At 45.8% G+C, this 18,026-nt stretch overlaps 1 protein-coding gene across 1 annotated transcript in view; it reads right to left on the reverse strand.

The window, feature by feature from the left end:
* Nucleotides 1-1,459: 1,459 nt before the first annotated feature.
* LOC307084251 (calmodulin-binding transcription activator 1-like) overlaps nt 1,460-18,026 on the reverse strand; it is a gene marked incomplete at both ends in the record, with an annotated part of 62,273 nt that continues 45,706 nt past the window's right edge. Inside the window, 14 exons of the mRNA XM_079748555.1 lie at nt 1,460-1,535; nt 2,840-2,911; nt 3,328-3,473; nt 3,875-3,943; nt 4,581-4,827; nt 4,935-5,077; nt 5,279-5,763; nt 5,978-6,245; nt 6,432-6,510; nt 6,640-6,824; nt 7,663-7,823; nt 12,322-12,456; nt 13,170-13,296; nt 14,472-16,423. Of these exons, the coding sequence (XP_079604681.1) occupies nt 1,460-1,535; nt 2,840-2,911; nt 3,328-3,473; nt 3,875-3,943; nt 4,581-4,827; nt 4,935-5,077; nt 5,279-5,763; nt 5,978-6,245; nt 6,432-6,510; nt 6,640-6,824; nt 7,663-7,823; nt 12,322-12,456; nt 13,170-13,296; nt 14,472-16,423 (4,145 nt within the window). The remainder of the gene's footprint in view (nt 1,536-2,839; nt 2,912-3,327; nt 3,474-3,874; nt 3,944-4,580; nt 4,828-4,934; nt 5,078-5,278; nt 5,764-5,977; nt 6,246-6,431; nt 6,511-6,639; nt 6,825-7,662; nt 7,824-12,321; nt 12,457-13,169; nt 13,297-14,471; nt 16,424-18,026) is intronic.

Genomic DNA, 18,026 nt, shown 5'->3' on the forward strand with positions numbered 1-18,026 from the left:
GCTCGTATGGGGACCCATTCCCTGTGAAGGGGGCGCAGGTGTCGGACCCGTCCTCTACAGAGCAAGCATAGAGACCTCCCAGAGATTGGGAGAAGTCAAGGCAATGGCATCTGACACTCCCCTCGAAAATCCGAGGCCTTTCGAGGTTCACGCGAAGAACACAAACTAACATAGACAAAGTTTAACTGTTTTGGGAACATGTCACATTTTTAACCACACAAGGAGTGAAAGAGAGACTCAAGCGTCAACCGTTCTCGAGGCCAAATAATTAGACCATTAAATAAATAATGAGGTTTAAAATAAATAAATAAAAATAAAGAACTTAAAAAATGAAAATAAGTCATTTTTTCCCCTTACACAGTTCACATTACACAGGGCAAGGATAAGTTTGATGAGGACATAAGTGAAGACACAATTACACAGAGAAATACAAAAAAGAAACGACACTAAAGCAGTTTGGCAAGCATGCAGGAGCTCCTAGCTCAAACACATGCATTGGATTCAACAAACACGGACACACCACATCAGGCCAGCAAAGTGCGGCCTCCGGGAACGACTCCATACAAAGTCCATGTAACAAATTAAGACATCGTAATTCAGACCCCGACCAATATCTGACAATGTCCCTCTTACATTCAAGTGTAGTTCATCCGGTGTGTGTTCTTTTTTTTTTACTGGGTGACTGATTAACAGGTTGGTAAGCCTGTAAAGTCGAAGTGGCTGGCAGGGGGGAGGGGGGGGGGGAGTAATGTCATAAATGTCAGCAAACAGGGTTTTTCTTTTTGCTGTGATTGCTCTTAACGTGTCATGAGGAGAGAAGGAGTAAGCAGAAAAATAAAGATCCTGCATGCAAATGCAACATGGAAGTGATATTTGGTTTATGTTTTTTTCTTCCTCATCCTTACGTGGATCACGTTTCGGATACCAAACGCACCAGGTTTTGTTCCCTCCTCCATGTCTGTGCAGCATCCACCTCCAGCCCCCCGGCCCCTCTCTCTCCCTCCTCCTCCCAGCTCTATGGTGATCCACGGTGGGAGATCGTATCGTCTGACGTATCCAAACACTTTAGGCTCGCTGACTGGCACTAGAGATATACCATACCCATGAAGAGTGCAAAGATGCCATGAGGTTGTTTTATATTTTTCTTAATGTGATGGCCTCCCAGCGACATTGTGGAGTGGGAGCAAGAGCAGGAGGAGGGAAGTAGGGGAGGCAGAGGCGGCAGGATAGAAGGAGGGGATGCTTTGATGGGAGCCAGGCTATCTGGGCTCCACCCATCAGTCTGTCAGAGCTGCCAAGATGGACACCTGTCTTGTCCTCAGTCCGTCTGGGAAGAGTTTGTTGTCACTCTTGGTGTAGAGAAGTTGAGGAGGAAGGGCAATTGTGGAGGGGAGAGAAGGGGGGAGTGAAAATGTAGAAGAGAGGAGGAGGAGGATGGAGAGGAAAGGGAGGAGTTACATCAGAGGCTGAGGGGGTGGTGGGCGGGGCCACGTGTAAGGCCCTCAGGACCCCTGGCCTTTCTCTGTTCTCTGGCCCTGGAGGAAAGAGACAAAAAGATGCTAGAGAAACAAGCCTACCATGTGTGTGCGTGTGTGTGTGTGTGTGTGTGTGTGTGTGTGTGTGTGTGTGTGTGTGTGTGTGTGTGTGTGTGTGTGGAGGTGGGGGAGGATGGATAAAACATGGGACAGAATCTATGTGCTCATACAGTACAATGCCCTTGTAAGCTCTCACACACATCAAGAGGCATATGTGCACTTACACACACATACGCGCACAAACATACAAACACACACACACACGCGCACAAACATACAAACACACACGCACACAAACACACAAATAGACAAACACACACGTGGCAGGGAACGCTGTGCTCTCTGCCACGTGTCACGTCTGTCGTCATCATAAAAGCCTGAGAAAGAGATAGAGAGAGAGAGAGAGAGAGAGAGAGAGAGAGAGAGAGAGAGAGAGAGAGAGAGAAGAGCGAGAGACTGGCAGGCCAGGCAGGACACAGTCCCTTAGTGTTGTGATTGAAGACATGCCCCCCAGGCAGACCTTATGGTAAAGTCCTCTCTCTGTCAGTCATGCACAACTACCTACATCATTCCACAGTCCCCTGAGAGGGAGAGAGGGCAAGAGGGTGAGGAAATAAAAACCAATAGAAATAAGAAACAGACTGAGGGCATGAGAAAGAAAGAGAGGGGAGAGTGATAAAGGAGAGCATACGAAATAGTGGAGAGGGTAAGAGAGAGGAAGATAAATAGTGTTTGAGAGAGAGATACAAAGAGAGTGAGAGTGAGAGAGACAGCGAGATGGAGGGGAGAGAGAGATTGAGAGATGGAGGGGGTTCAGAGAGAGAGAGAGGAAGGGAGAGGAAGATAAATAGTGTGTTTGAGAGAGAGATATAATGAGAGTGAGAGTGAGACAGAGAGAGAAGAGGGAGAGAGAGGGAGATAGAGGGAGAGATAGAGAGACGGAGCAAGAGAGAGCGGGGGAGAGAGAGAGGATATTCAAAACATCCAGACTCCTCTCTCTTCTTCTCCCTGAGGAGACATGCAAACAGGCATCAGAGAAGTAGGAGAGAGAGAAAAGGAGACAGAGAAAATACTCACCCTTTTCAAAGGTCTATGGTCCATCAAGGGGCTTCACATAACAGCAAAACAACACCAACTATTAGCTACTACTGCGGTGGGCCTGGCAGTGGCAGTTGGCTATGTGCATGCTTCATGTGTGTCTTAATGGTGGTACTATCATGATTGAAATGATTTCTTTGCGTGTGTGTGTGTGTGTATGTGTGTGTGTGTGTGTATGTGTGTGTGTGTGTGTGAGTGGTCCTTACCTGTGACGGCACCGTAGCAGAAACCTCAGGATCTTGCGGGCAGCCTGGTTCTGTCTCTTAGTGAGGAGGCTGCTGTTGGAACACAAGCATGTTGAGAACACAAGCAGTAGGGAGTGTGTGTGTGTGTGTGTGTGTGTGTGTGTGTGTGTGTCTTTGTGTTTTACAGTGTGCGTGTTTATTTTCATATATATGTGCATGTATGTGTGTGTCTTTGTGTTAGATTGTTGATGTACCTGTGTTCGTTTTTGTGTTAGCGTATGTGTGCATGTGTGTGTGTGTGTATATGTATGTGTGTGTGTGTGTGTCTTTTGTGCTTTACAGTGTGCGTTTGTATTTGCATATATATGTGTGTCTCTTCGTGTACGATTGTTGATGTGCCTGTGTTTGTCTTTGTGTTAGCGTATATGTGTGCATATGTGTGTGCGTGTGTGTGTGTGTGTGTGCGAGTGTATATGTCTGTATGCGTGTGTTTGTGTGTGTGTGTGGACCTCAGCGAGTGTCTGTAGGAGCGATAGTATTGCTGGATGAGAACTGCAGCTCTACGGCTCTGCTGGAACTTCCTCTGCTCATGGAAACTCCGGAAACGGCTCTGGATCAAAATGGCTGCCAGGGTCATCCTCTTATAAAGTGCATACTGAGAGAGATAGAAAGAGAGAGGGGAGACTTAAAGTATTACTGTAGCATGGGAACCACACAAATCTGTGAGCTCATGTTTGATTTGCTCTGGCATGTGCATCTGGGCCGAATCCCGTTCAGACAGATGTCCAGCAGACCGCCAATCTTAACCGTTAATCGAACATGGGGCAGGTTTGATGTGATGACAATTTCGTAAACAAACAAGATGTCTGCCACTTATGTGTCACATTGCTGTGATTGGTTCTGAGTCTATCCAAGGAGAGGCATTTGGATGCCCCTTGGAAATCCAAAAATTAACTGAGAGGATTCAAATTAATACACATTTGGTCTGGTGATGTCTGGCTAGAGTTTATAATGAATGAAAGATGAAAGTTCACAGGGATATTATTTGGCTCATACCTGTTTGTATTTCTTGTAACAGCGCTGGATCACTGTTGCGATCTCTTTGCGTTGTTCCTGAATGGTACCCTGGGCGCAAGTAGATCAGAGCCCATTTCAGTATCTTACTCCAGTGAGATCATTTGTTTATTAAGAGCATGCCACAGCTATGCTACAGTAAAATAAGTTATGATCATCTTTATTGTTCTGAAGAATATGTCAATACAAAACAAGAGTCTGCGACTGATGATTTCCTTCCTCAAATCATGACTCACATAGGTACTCATGTAAGCTTTAGAGTAGTGCTGAAGTATTCCTTTTGGACATTTATCCAATACAAATATTAATGTTTCTACAATACAGCGTTTCAGAAATGCAGTTATCAGGTTGTACTGCACTGTTTCAAAGATTTATGGATATGTTCTTGGCTGCTTGTCAGACTAATGTAGTTAATGTAATTAAAACTTTGGGCGTTGGCAACCTGTGTACAACCTGGTAATCTTTATTACCTTTTATAGCCTGAAATGGTTCATTGACTCATTCTTTTAATCGCCAATCAACCATTGATTGATGGTTTTAATGGACAATAAAATAATACTTCTGAGTTGCAGCCCTGTACATGAGGTCACAGACAGAGTGCTTTTAATGGTGTATACTATGTCCTCTAGGATGTGCAGGTGCACACGCAAATTTAGGAGGACAAAGTGTACACGTGCAGTTGCATTACCTTGTGTCTTCTGAGGTTTTGTAGAGCATGCCTAATGGCCTCATGCAGTTCTCTCCGCTCTGCCTCGCTCATGGCTAGACGGGACGAGTCCACCTTCAGCCTCCCCTCCTTCGTAGCTGCACACAGGGCAGAGGCCCAGTCCGAAGGGGAGGCCAGGCCTTGCTTAACCTGGGGACTTTCCTGAAACTCCGGCCCTGAGAGAAGGTTGAATCTGGGGCATTGAGTCTGGGGCTTGGCGTGAAGGAACCTAGAGAGAATCCGGCACATTTATATTTTAATTTCATAGTGCCCAAAAGGCTAATTGAGGAGGATATTTAATAAAACATGTATGTGTTGGGAATGTTTTAAACTCACCTTTCAATATCGCCAAGGTAACCAGCCAACAAACTGTTGATCCCCTCCATGGCTGCGTCGGTCTCCATGGTAACCGAGGACTCCTGCTTCATCCTATCCGGTGAAGCTTCCATGATGTGGTCAGCCAGCATCATGATATCCGCCTTCAACCAACACACATGCACAAACACAAACACACACACACACACACACACACACACACACACACACACACACACACACACACACACACACACACACAAGCACACACACACACACACATTAACACTCATTAACACAAATGAACGGCTCAAAAGCATGTAAAGTATAACACAACAAGGTGGTAAATAACTTGTTTGTCCCACCTGCAAATCCTCTGGACTGTCCTGATAGGTCAGCAGTTCAGACTCCTCCCCTCTGTCTGACAATATTCTCTGGCGGAGGTGAATGGCCAATCTCTCTTTTCCCAGAATACTCCTGGCCAGGCTACGTCGGCCCAGGGCCTGTCTCAGGCTCCACCTGGTGCCCACTCCAGACCCCCCTATCCTGGCCTGCAGGTGGGGGAGTGGGGCGCTGGGGGACGGTTGGGGACGGTTGCGGCCCGAGGTATTGGGGAAGAAGCCGGGGCTGACAGTTGGCATGGGCGAGGGTCTGGGGGGCACTGGGCGCTGTGTGTTGGAAGTGGGGGCTGATTGGGCTAGCTGTTGCTGGGTGTCTGTGCTGGGCTTGAGTCTCTTAGCAGGAGGGGGACCCCCCGGGTCTGGGGCGTTGCCCGGAGGTGGCCTGTGACTCTGGTTCCAGCTGGGGGTATGGCTGTCTGGCTGGCTCTCACTCCGTGCCTTCCCTGGCTCTGGTGGGCCCCCAGGAGGAATGATGGGAGGTTGAAGAGACTCATATCACATTGTTGCTTTTGCAAAGAGAACATTTCAATCCCCATCCCGAAGGCACAATACAGCTTAAACCAAACGTGTTTTTCAGCAGTGGGTAAGATGTAAAAGATGTCAAATATAACAAAACAAGAAGCCATGTACTGTATCTATAAATATAATATATAAACTCTTTACCTTGATTAGAGTTACCGTTGGATGTGTCACCTAGACTGCTGGGCTGTGATTCGCCGCTCCACCTGTGAATCCAACTTTCGGCAGGTTGACTGAGAGTGTGAGGAGCCTGTTGAAGTTGCTCCAGAAGATCAGCCAATCTGGTGTGGCCCCGTGAGCGGGCGATGTTTAGTGGCAGGCGGCCCAGCGAATCAGGTATACCCAGGGCTCTGGGGTCCCACTGGTAGAGCACCACGGCTGCTTCAGTGTGACCCAGCGCACACGCCCACATCTGGTGAGGATAGCAGGAAAACAGAAACACACACACACATGTTTATAGATTTGTTTTGTAGATCGTCAATTTTTTGTCAATCTTTTGCGTATTCTTATCTCTTTTTAATTTGTATTGCTGTCCAGTGAAACCCGCAATTCCTTTCTTATCTTTATGATGGTAATGACATTATCACAAGGCTCGTACCAGTGGGGTGCAGGAGAAGTGGTCCACGTTGAGAGGGTCCACCTCCAGCTCCAGGTCTATGCTGTCAGCATGTTTGTTGCTGCGGAAAAGAAATTGAACAAAACCCATTCACCTGTTGTTCTCTGCACACCCATGTTTGTGTGTGTGTGTGGGTGTTTGTGTGTGTGTGTGTTTGTGTGTGTGTTTGTGTGTGCATGTGCGTGCGTACCGCCAGCGTATGAGGGTCTGAATGAGCCCGGCGTAGCCCTGTGCGGCGGCCAGGTGCAGTAAGGTCATTCCTCTGGAGCTCTTGCTGTGCACAAGCTGATTGGATGAGACCCAGCACGGCTGAGCCATCATCTTCTCACAAACCACCACGACACGGCCCTCGAATGACCCCTGTTCCGCAGTGAGCTGGAAACAAATGTTGACGGAGCGTTCAAGTTATACAACGATAACGGAAGCGAAGCCAGGAAACAAATGCATGGATGGAAATGACCCGGAGGCATTTTAGTGGCTGACAATCTATAGAACAAATGTGAAAGGTTTCGATTGAAGCCTTGCCACCGGAGAACTGGTATAATCGAGAAACAGAACTGTCTCAGATCCCTTACAAAAAGGAAGCAGGTAAGGGCACCTTTAATAAAGAGCATTTAGATGGAAGAATGTCTACTTTTATTTCTGAGCCTCACAATTGCTGCACAGTTCAAGATTAATTTCAATATTAGGTATCACTTTCAGTAAGGGTACATTAACTAACTATTAGTAAACACACAGTTAATGCAATAATAATCATTATTACATAGCATTAGCATAGGATTTAGGGTTAGAGTAAGGGTTGGGGTAAGTGTTAAGGCTAATGTTAGGGTTAGGGTTAGTGGGTACGGGTTAGAGCTCAAATTATTTAAAATTAATACCTTAGTTAACATGAACACCATTAGTGAACATTAACACCATAAGTAAATGATTACTAGACCCATAAGTGAATTGTTAATTAACTGTAAGTTAATGCTGAGAGAAGGAACACAATTATTCATAACTAATTATAAATATGTATACAATGAATTTAACCAGAGGAAACATCTTGAGATCATTTCTTTATCAAGGGAAGCGTCCTGTAGAATAAACCTTGATACACATTGCGTTGCCCTTGTGTTTGTTTCACCTCACTCCTGTGAACATCACCCAGCCTTTACCATTGCTTGTTGGCTGTAAATCCATCCGACGGTCACTGTGGTACAACAACACTCACCTGAGATGGTTGATCAGTGCCTGCTCCTCCTCCTCCTCCTCCCTCCGCTCCTCTTCCCTTGGCTGCCATGGTTTCTGATCCAGGATTCTGATTAGATATCTCAGCCATCCTCTGTTCCATCTGCTCCAAACGCTCCAGAATAGACATTCTGAACTGGGTATCTACGGACACCGAGAGACCAGAGCAGGGAGACAATGCTCATCAAACACATGGTGGGATTTAATGTGCCCATGTTTTGATTGGAAGGTTTTCAATCATCTTATTTAATTGAATTACATTTGCTGAATGTACTTCCCTCGTTTGCTATTTAAATGAATCAATTTGATTTTGATTGTTATTCTCTTGATGTGAATTAAATTAAAACAATTTATAGCCATAGAGGGTGTTGGGGACTGAGGGAAAGGGATAGTGACTGTGTGTGTTTGTGTCTCTGTGAGTGTGAGTACACACACTCTTGTATCTCAACATATGTATATATATATATATATATATATATATATATATATATATATATATATATATATATATATATATATATATATATATATATATATGCAATATATATATATATACATACCTATGTGTTTGTGTGTGTGTGTGTGTGTTTGTGTGTGTGTTAAAGCTGATATGTTTATATGTGGATGTGTTTGTGTGGATTATGCACGAGGAATCACACATCATGAACATGTGGATTTGTGTGAATAAATGCAAGCATCAAAACATGTGAAACACTTTTACATTTCTATTTGTGTAAATTAATGAAAACATCATCATACATATTCAGGTGTACTTGTGTGAGTTAATGCATAGATCCTGACACATTTTCAAATTAATTTGTTTGAATCAATGTATACATCCAAACACGTGTATAAGTCTCAGTGAGGCTGCAGCGGTGCTGCATTATGTCACCCCTCCCACTTGCAGTTTCTCACTTTTACACACACTCTCTTGCTCTCTTTCTCTCTCTCTCTCTCTCTCTCTCTCCCTCTCTCTCTCTCTCTCTCTCTCTCTCTCTTTTCAGCCAAGTTTCTCAGCTGAGCAGAGAGAGGAAGGGAGGGAGGGAGGGAGAGAGCGAGAGAGAGAGAGAGACAGAGGGGAGGGAGAGAGGGAGAGAGAGAGAGACAGACAGAGAGAGATAGAGAGAGAGAGAGAGAGAGAGAGATAGAGGAGGGAGAGAGGGGGAGAGAGAGTGCAGCAGCCCTAAGGTGACATCATGGTAAACAGCCAACAAAACACAGCAGAGAGGATGAGAAATGACTGAACTCATCCAAAGGAGCTAGAGACAAAAATCCATTTCTCTAAATGGAAGACGTTACGGAATACAAGTTTGCGTTCATAAGAAAAGACAAGCAGTAAAGTCTCTCACAATTACAAATGGAGACAATCTTGCCTGAGACTAGTCCTGAGACAGATAAATTGTTCTTCTGTTCTGGTCTTCACATCGAACACAGAGTGAAACCAAACAGTACTAACATCCAGAAGGATCTATCAGTATGTCATTTTACACATTATTTTCAGTTTTTCTCACATTTTCTACAGTTTAATTTATATTGGCACATCAACAATTCTCTACAAACACTCTAACAACAACATATTGACTAAACAACACAGCTAACAAAGGATGCATGTCTTGAAGGAGGAAAACCACTTTGGTAAATGAACTAAAGAGATAACTGAAAAGAAACCCGGCAGAGTCAGTAAACAAGCTCTTCGTCGGTTTGGTCTAAATAACAAACAACAAGTTGTGAGGTTTACAAAAAAAACGGAAAGTTGTTTTCTAATATTGGCTTAAGCATAGGGATCTCCGGCTGAGAAACCAAATTAACAATACTATATATAGCATGATTTGATCTGTTTGTAATGAACATAACTTTTAACTCTGTAAAACCTTTAGAAAGTAAAAAAAATAAATCTCAATGATCGAAAAAACACAAGAAATACATTTCTCTGAGTGCAGCTGTTTCCTCGGTAACTAGGCTACAATTCATAGAGAATGTACTTTGCCACATGAATAAAAGCCAAAGTATTGTGTGAATATTTTTGCTACAGCTGTTTTCTAAATAGGGATTATCTTGGAATATCTTTCCAAGATAGAATGGAAAAAGTAATTAGACTACGTGTTGTAAGGCTGCCTCTCTATAAGGCCTGAATGGCCTTTGCACTACAGAGTTTATTTTATGTAAGCTAACATAGTATCTGCTCTTTGTTCAATGAGTTGCATGGCGCTGTCCACTCACCGTGGTGCTGAAACTGTTAACGCGCTAAGCACTGCGTTGTCAAGCAACGATTGCATCTCTAAGATGAAATGGAACAGAAACAGGCACTTTGCACACTCAAAGAACAAAACCAATGGATATATGACTTGCTTTTGCCCCAAACTCACGAAGGCCGCAAAAAACAATATTATATCAGCACATATTTCTCAGCAGCATTTGTAAAGCCTGGCTTAACTGCTGTGCACTGTATGAACTAAGCGTTTGGATCACAAACAACACGGGGAAATTGCATATCATAATCATGTAAACACACGGGCTAATTTATCGTTAACCTCTAGGCAAGCTAGACGTCGTTTTAGCGCATTATAGTTTTAAAATGGAAAAGGGCTACGAACCCCCAAGCGCGAGTCTGTCAGACGCTCTTTGTCCTCCTCGCCTCAACGCAATCGTTTGGTGTTGAGGTTGACGCGCGCGACTCACGCATTGCTACTCCGAGTAGAAAAAACAGAACTCAGAAGAGAAGAGTAAAATAAAAGAGCGAGAGAGCAATACAGAGAGAGCGAGAGAGAGAGCGAAGGCGAGAGCGAGGGCGAGAGAGAGAGAGAGAGAGAGAGGGAGAGAGAGAGAGAGAGAGAGAGAGAGATAGAGAGAGAGACAACGAAAGAGAGCAAGAGAGAGCGAGAGCGCGTGAGAGAGGGAGAGAGAGAGAGAGAGAGAGGGGGAGAGAGAGAGAGAGCGAGAGAGAGAGAGAGAGAGAGAGAGAGGGGTGTTTTTTTTCTACACGCTTGTGTAGTAGCCATGGACCTATTAAAGGTAGTAGCCTATACTTCGCGCGCTTCAAATCCGCCCGCCAGACTTGAGATGTCCAGGTCGTCATGTCGTCATCACTACAACCCGGAGTCCAAGAGGCACACAAACCATTTAAGCTGCGACAATTTTGTAGGATGCGATTTGACGCACGCTCAAAGCTTTAATACGTTTATTTTCTGAAATTCGTTTTTTTTTTAATCTTTAAAGAGGTCAAACAAAAGACCGACATAAACATGTTCCTTCAACCCCGCTGCTGTTTCGACTTAAGCCTAAAAAAAGCTCAGAATGAACAACGTAGTCTATAGTTACAAGCTCATAGCAGGCCTACTTTATAGCGAGTACATTGCCCAGATTCTGTTGCCCTTAGCTTTATCAAACAACACGCGGGCGCGTGACTTCACTGTAGACTACACCGCCGCAGTGCCGCATTGCGCAACACGGAGACGGGGGCGATTGCAGGGTAACCTTGTACATGCTTCTTCGAGGGGACCGCTCTATATGTCCCTCAGTGGATCCCGTACATTGCGCAAGAAAGCTCTACATTAGTTGCGCCTGCTGTTCATCCACATGATGACACAACTGGTTAAGCCCTAAGCCATAGCCTATGACATGTTTGTTAACTTATTGCTAAGGCGATTAATGTGTTTTGCACGCTTACAGTGTTTATATTTAAATCGTATTTTAATCGAATCCACTTGGGAACAACAAAATGGACTGCTAGCAAAACCATGAGTAAGAGCGTTAGACAAACTCTTTTGTAGCCGAATATTTCAACCTCATAATCATAAGACAACCAAAAGACCCTAGAGAACAAAGTGAAGACAAGCACCAAACGATGATGAATAAAGTTCTCTAGCTAAACTGTATATGTATATGAGATGTTTCCTTCTAAAAACCACCAACAATAATAAAACGCATGCCATAACCTGCTTATTCATTGAATGCCTGACGCGGTCGCAGGCTCTTGCACTGCAGGCACTAAAGTTTCAAATAAATTCATGAGACAGAACTGCTTGCCATATATGTGTCTTTGAATGCAGAGTCCTTCACACAATGATGGACTCATACACTGTATATATGTGTGTGTCTATATCCTGCCTCCTTAGGGAATTCAATGTTTGTCTGCATCAAAACAATGATTAATAATACATGAATCAAATTGCTTTGTACATGCATGGACACACACACAGACACCTCTGTCTCACACGCACATACTCATGCAAAGTCATTCACAAACATGCTTTCATGTAGTACAAATGTATAGGGAGTTTAATTAGTTCACTACAGAAGTTGTCTATACTCTTCAATGGATGAAGTGTATATGTTTACAAGACATCCTGTCTACATTTAAAATTCAAATTACACTAATTAATTAATATAGAAGAATGCATTTGTGTTGTAAGTGAATTAGATATCATAAAAAGGAAAACTGATGTTATGACATGATCTTGCATATTGTTTACTTGGAGTGGCAACAAAATGTTTAATTTGCTTAGGAATTGACCATCTCAACACACGCTCACACTCAGTATACACACACTACAAACTCTCTCGTTCTCTATCACACAAACACTAGGAACTTTCAGTATGAGCCTTTTCTCACTGTTTAAATCACACAGATTAGTCCACTTACCATCCAGGGACAACCAGTCGTGCTGGGAGGAAGGCAGCGCAGGAAGATCTCGGGCTTTATATTCAAACACCACTGAGGAAGAGATGACCTCGCCGCCCATGGCCACCTGCAGCATCACCAGCCCAGTGTCATGGGCTGGAGGAAACAGAGCCCCAACACAGTTCACAATATGTGGTTGATCAAATATAATATCACATACAATACCTATATACATCAAAAAGATAAACCAAAAATATATCGTTTTTGCCATATGGCATAATACTAATACGTCAATACAATGTCTAGTCTAAGAGGAGATATAGTTTGATCTGTGTATATCTGTAATTGTGTGCAATGGTTATCAATGATAAACTTCAGGTGGCTTGAATTTCTTGAGTTCTTTGGTGGTGGCAGCATCTGCCAGAGTTCTATAGTAGTGTAGCGTTCGGTTGAGTTCTCTGGTAGCTGTAGCATTAGAGAGAGTTCTATGGTAGCCATAGCATTTGGGAGAGATCTATGGTAGCCATAGCATTCAGTAGAGTTCTATGATAACCGTAGCAATCGGGAGAGTTCTATCGTAGCAGTAGCATTTGGAAGAGTTATATTGTGGTGGTAGCATTTGGCTGAGACTTACAGTAGTGGTATTATTTCGGTTTAACTGTAGCAATTATTTGGGTTTGGCAAAATTAATGTAAGAGAGTAAAAACAGTGTGCTTACAAAGTTGTCTTTAATAGAGATAGAAAGAGGGACAGTGGGTAAATAAAGCAAAGATTGTCATTGCAGACTGTCATGCAGCCACTCTATGGATAAAGGTGTCCGCTAAATGACTCAACGTAATAGCATCTGCAGGGGGAGGAGAAGCTATTACCTGGGCAGTAGCAGCGCAGCACGCCAGGCTGAATGAGGGCAGCGGGGACGCTGATGTGGTCGAACAGACAGCTGTACTCACTGCTGCTCTCCAGCCAGGGCCCTGTGATCAGCACCTTCACCCCACCCTGCCACACCCAACACAAACCGGCCAGGTCAGGTAACCCATACACAGAGTATACAGCACTGCCATACATGATTATAGTAGGCGATGGACATGACGCTAGATCAGGTTGTGTTCACACAACAGCAATGTGGAGAAAGGACAAAGCTGATTATCAGCTTAAGTTGCGTTGTTAACAATACAAACTGAATCAGAATTTATTCAAAAAAAGTTTTGAATCACACTTTTATGTATATGTGAAAACAAATGTGTTTACACATATGTAATTACATACATTACATATTTGTGCCGAATAATGCAACATTAGTCCAAACCGTCATGAGCCATAAACACAGTCCTAAATCATTCTTTATCCACAACCTTCCCCATTGGCTGTTGGTTGCGAGACATATGTTGCAGTGAGTGTGGTGAGATAGCAAAGTGTCAGATTAGAGTGCTATTATGGGGTGTCCAGGGATATGCCAACATGGAGGGGTGTTAGTTGGACTTAATGAGTTGCCAAATTGGAAGCCAACCTGCGTCTACAATACACATTATCTTCATTATCATATACAAAACATCTGCTCTGCTCCTGTCCTATTGGCATGTAGGGCAACAATTAAAGTCCTCGACAACAGAGATGTGATATCCTTGTGGTTAGGGTTAGCTAACCCTAACCACAGGGGGGTTAGCTAACCCTAACCCCATGCGGTTTACTACAGGAGCATTTAACACTGCTGTGGGATAGAGTATATGTTGGGAAAGTGTAAGAGCAGCCTTTCATCTCTATGGGCATAGGCCACGAGAAGCAAAACAGGATTTCTTAAAAAGAGAGGGAGAACAAAGGAGGATATATGGATGTAAATATATGATTTTTTTGCATCAAGTGTTATTCAGTAAGGCGAATGAGGGCACTTATTAGACAAGGCTTTGATCCCAACTGTTAGCATTAGCATATTTATCTGTGAGAACAAAGTTAAAGTGTGTGTCATTTTCACATAAACCCAATAATAAGGGATGATATGATGTTCGTCTTGAATGTACCTCAGAAGCCGAGGACCTGAGACCGAAAGGAATTCATAATAAACAAAGGGCCTATCACGTGGGGCCGAAACAACTGTGAACAAATGTCGCATTTGACCCCATCCCGCTTGCCCTCCTGATAAGCGGTGTACTGGGCAGACAGGTGTACAGACTCACCTCTGGGTAGGACCACTCAGGTGAGTAATCCGTCACACTGAACAGCCTCCCGGTGTCCTGGAGCATCCCCATAGCACCCTGCTCCACCCCGGAGCCCTGCAGCGGGGTAGCCCCTGGGCCTTGCTCCTCCCCCGCAGTCCCCTCCTGGGGCATCAGCACTCCTGTGACGGCCGCGCCCACCCCTCCTCCAGACCCCTCCACCGAAATGAAATCGTTGATGAGGTCGGAGAACTGGCTACCAAACGATGCCTCAAAGCCCTCCAGGCTGATGGCGCCCCCCGCCCCGGCCGAAGAGGCCGACACTCCCCCTCCGCCTCCCCCCGGCTGGGGCATGGCGGCACCGTAGAGCCCCCCGTCCATGCTGCCGCTGGCGGATATCGACTGAGGACTGGCCACCACTGAGCTGTTGGTCCCCGACAAGCTCACACCGTTGCAAAGGATCTCACTCTCCACTCTTTCATTGTCTACCCCTCCACCTCCTCTGCCACCTCCATCACTACCACTACCCCCTCCAACACCACCACCACCATCTCCGCCACCCCCACCACCCCCACCTCCCTCCCCACCTCCTCCGCTGTCATCTGTGGGCTGTAGATAGTGTTCCCCGTTGACTGCAGCATAGGCCGCGTGTGGATCCCCAGGCTTCAGTAGTAACTCGCCCCTGCTCTCGGGGCCCTTTTCCAGCACCTCCTGGTGCCCCCTTCTGGCAGACTGTTCTATCGTAGCGTCCTGTTGTTTCAGGGGGAAGGAGCCCACAGCCGACCCATTCCTACCACACAGGGCCTGCTGCTCGGGGCTGGCCTGGCGGAGGTGTGTGTGTGGGTCCCCGTTGGTGACGGGAGAGTCTGCTTGCACCGAGGGCAGGCCTATGTAAGCCTGGGCCTCACCTGAGCCCGTGTCTGAGCCATTGGTCTGGGATTGGGAGGGCTGGCTGGCCTGCGGGGAGGCCTGGAGGAAGAGGCTGGGAGAGGGGTGGTGCGTGGGTTGGGTCAGGTTCTGGACGCAGGCTGATGACATCACGGCGCTGAAGTCCATCTGCTCCAGGGTCGTGCTGGGGCTGAGGCCGGTCCCCTCCCCCACGTAGCCGCTCTGGGACGCCAGCGGCTGCTCCAGGCCGGGTACCTCCGTCTTGATGTTGTTGACGAGCGCGGCATTGTACACGTAGCCGTTGGCGGGGCAGTGGAGCCCCACATCCTCCCCGTTACAGCCCTCGTTCTTACCTCCGCCGCCGCCGTAGGTCTGGCCCTGCTTGGGGTTGTTGAGGAAACAGTCAGGGTCGAAGTTCATGGTGGTCTCGGGCAGGTTGACCCCGCCCCCGGTGTCCAGGGAACTGGACAGCACCAGCTCCCCGCCTTCCCCTAGCCCCACTGCGCCGGCGAAGGAGGCAAACCTCTGGTTGTCCGGGGTGACGGCCAGCAGGATCCCGGCGGGGCTGTTGTCGTGGGGGGAGGCCAGCAGGTGGGTGTGTCCCGCCGAGTACACCGAGTCCCCGGTCAGCGTGGTGACCTCGGACATGAACACGGCGGCGTTCTGCGATAGGCCGGCGCTGATGGCCAGGGCGGGGCTGTCGGCCAGGTCGCTGGCGATGGACAGCGGGGAGCTCTGGGTGGTGTCGGGCACCTCTACCTGATTGGTGGAGGTGGACGCGGAGGTGGACGAGGAGACCTCCATGCTGCTCTGAGGAAGGAGGGAGGGCTTGGCTATCCTGCCGTTCCTCCTCTCTCCTCCTCCTCCCACTCCTCCTCCCCCACCGCCGCGGCCCCTGGCTCCCCCAGGGCTGGGGTCCGTCTGGCCCTCAGAGACGTCGCTGTTCTGCACCTCGCTGCCATCTGCCGCGCCACCCCTGGGCCCCGCCCCCGTCCCGGCCGTGGCCCCGGCACCTGGCTCCTGCTTGGATGAGATGATACGCTGCTTCACGCTGGAACACTTCTGGTGCAGACTGCTCCCGGCACCTGCAGACCAATAGGGATGAACGATTAGCAGACAGCCATTTTAATTCATGAGGCCATGAATAGTGATCTGACCTTGTCTTTCATTTCCAAATGTTTTCTCTCTCTTTGCCATAGACTTTAGAATCAAAAGCGGCAGCGTGTGATGGCACACTCTTGTGTTAATTTTTTTATTCAAATCCTATAGATAGTGCATGTTGTTTGTGCTCTGTGGAATATAGCAAAAACAAGTGCTTCTGTGTTGCTGACTATAATGACTGAATGAAGTCTTACCAATCTCAAACAAATATAATATATATAGAACAACATCTGTTCGACCATTGAACATCGGTGGATATATGAGATAACATATTTCATTAAATTCAAAGATTTTCTGTTGGTTTTTGATAGTGTTTATGGAAGAAACTAAAGTGGTTAAGGGAATATATACAAGATATATACATGTTAAAAGAAAATCATATGGAGTTTAACCTTCAACACAGAAATAGGGGTTAGGGGGTTCACTTTAAGAATCTGAAAGAAAACATAGTTTGAGTTGCCTTTTTCGCTTTCTCACAAAAACCAAGCTTGTCAGGTCAGAGGGCTGTCCATGAATCACTAATGTTGTTGACGTATAAATATTATGTTCTCTATTCAAAGTAACTTGGCCTCTGGCCCCACTCACTCACCCATTCTAAATTCACTCAAACATTAAAAGCTGATATGAAAATTTTAAAAGGGCCCCATCTGCAGGCACTATCTTTTAATGTAAGAGGTTTCGTCACCCTGAGCTACTCTGCCGTGATTTCCATCTGTTCATTAACTGCCAACAAATATATGGAAATAAATGATGTATAGAAAAATAGACCTGGGAAGAATAAAGGGGAACAGGAGTTAGCAGATAGGAGTCGTAACCACTCAGACCAACACACCATTCAACATGATGAAGCTGTCCTTGTTTGACCTTCCAACAGAGGATCAGAGGAGTTGATGTACGTGTGGGTGTGCTGTTCTACATGCATGTGCAGTCTCATCAATTACGCATGACATGCCTGTTGCTATGTGCGTGTGTGCATGTTTTTGTGTGTGTACACATGTGCATGTGTGTGTTTGTGTGCGTACATGCGAGTGTGTGTGTGTGTGTGTGTGTGTCTGTGTGTTTGTGTGAATATTCCTGTTCATGTGCGAGACTGCATGCTGTGCTGTAGTTATCTTTGCTCTCTGATGCATATTCGTGAATAATTTATGCGTCTAAGTATTTTGGGTACCTCTTTGTCTTCTGACTTTTTGGTTGTTCCTTCACTCTCTCTTGGCTGCAATGCAGCATTGGCCACTAGATGGCAGCATGGCACCTATCCCCTTGTCCCCTTCTGATCTACATTCACTGCTTGGCTTGGATTAAGATGAGTGACTTTAGTGCCTCAATGGTGCTCTTGAATCAGTAAAGTAGTTGTAAATCGTCCTTTCTCTACGTATCCACTTATGAACCTAATAATTGTTGACCTTTTTGATTAACTTCACCACTACAATCATCTTGACTTTTCTAACCTTACTTTTTGTTGGTTTTCTGTTTAATGGTGAATTTATTTCTCCTGTGATTAATTATTAATAATCATTAATAGTTAAT

This window comes from Pollachius pollachius (assembly GCF_949987615.1).
Source record: "Pollachius pollachius genome assembly, chromosome: 12".
In the NCBI taxonomy this organism is placed as follows: Eukaryota; Metazoa; Chordata; class Actinopteri; order Gadiformes; family Gadidae; genus Pollachius; species Pollachius pollachius.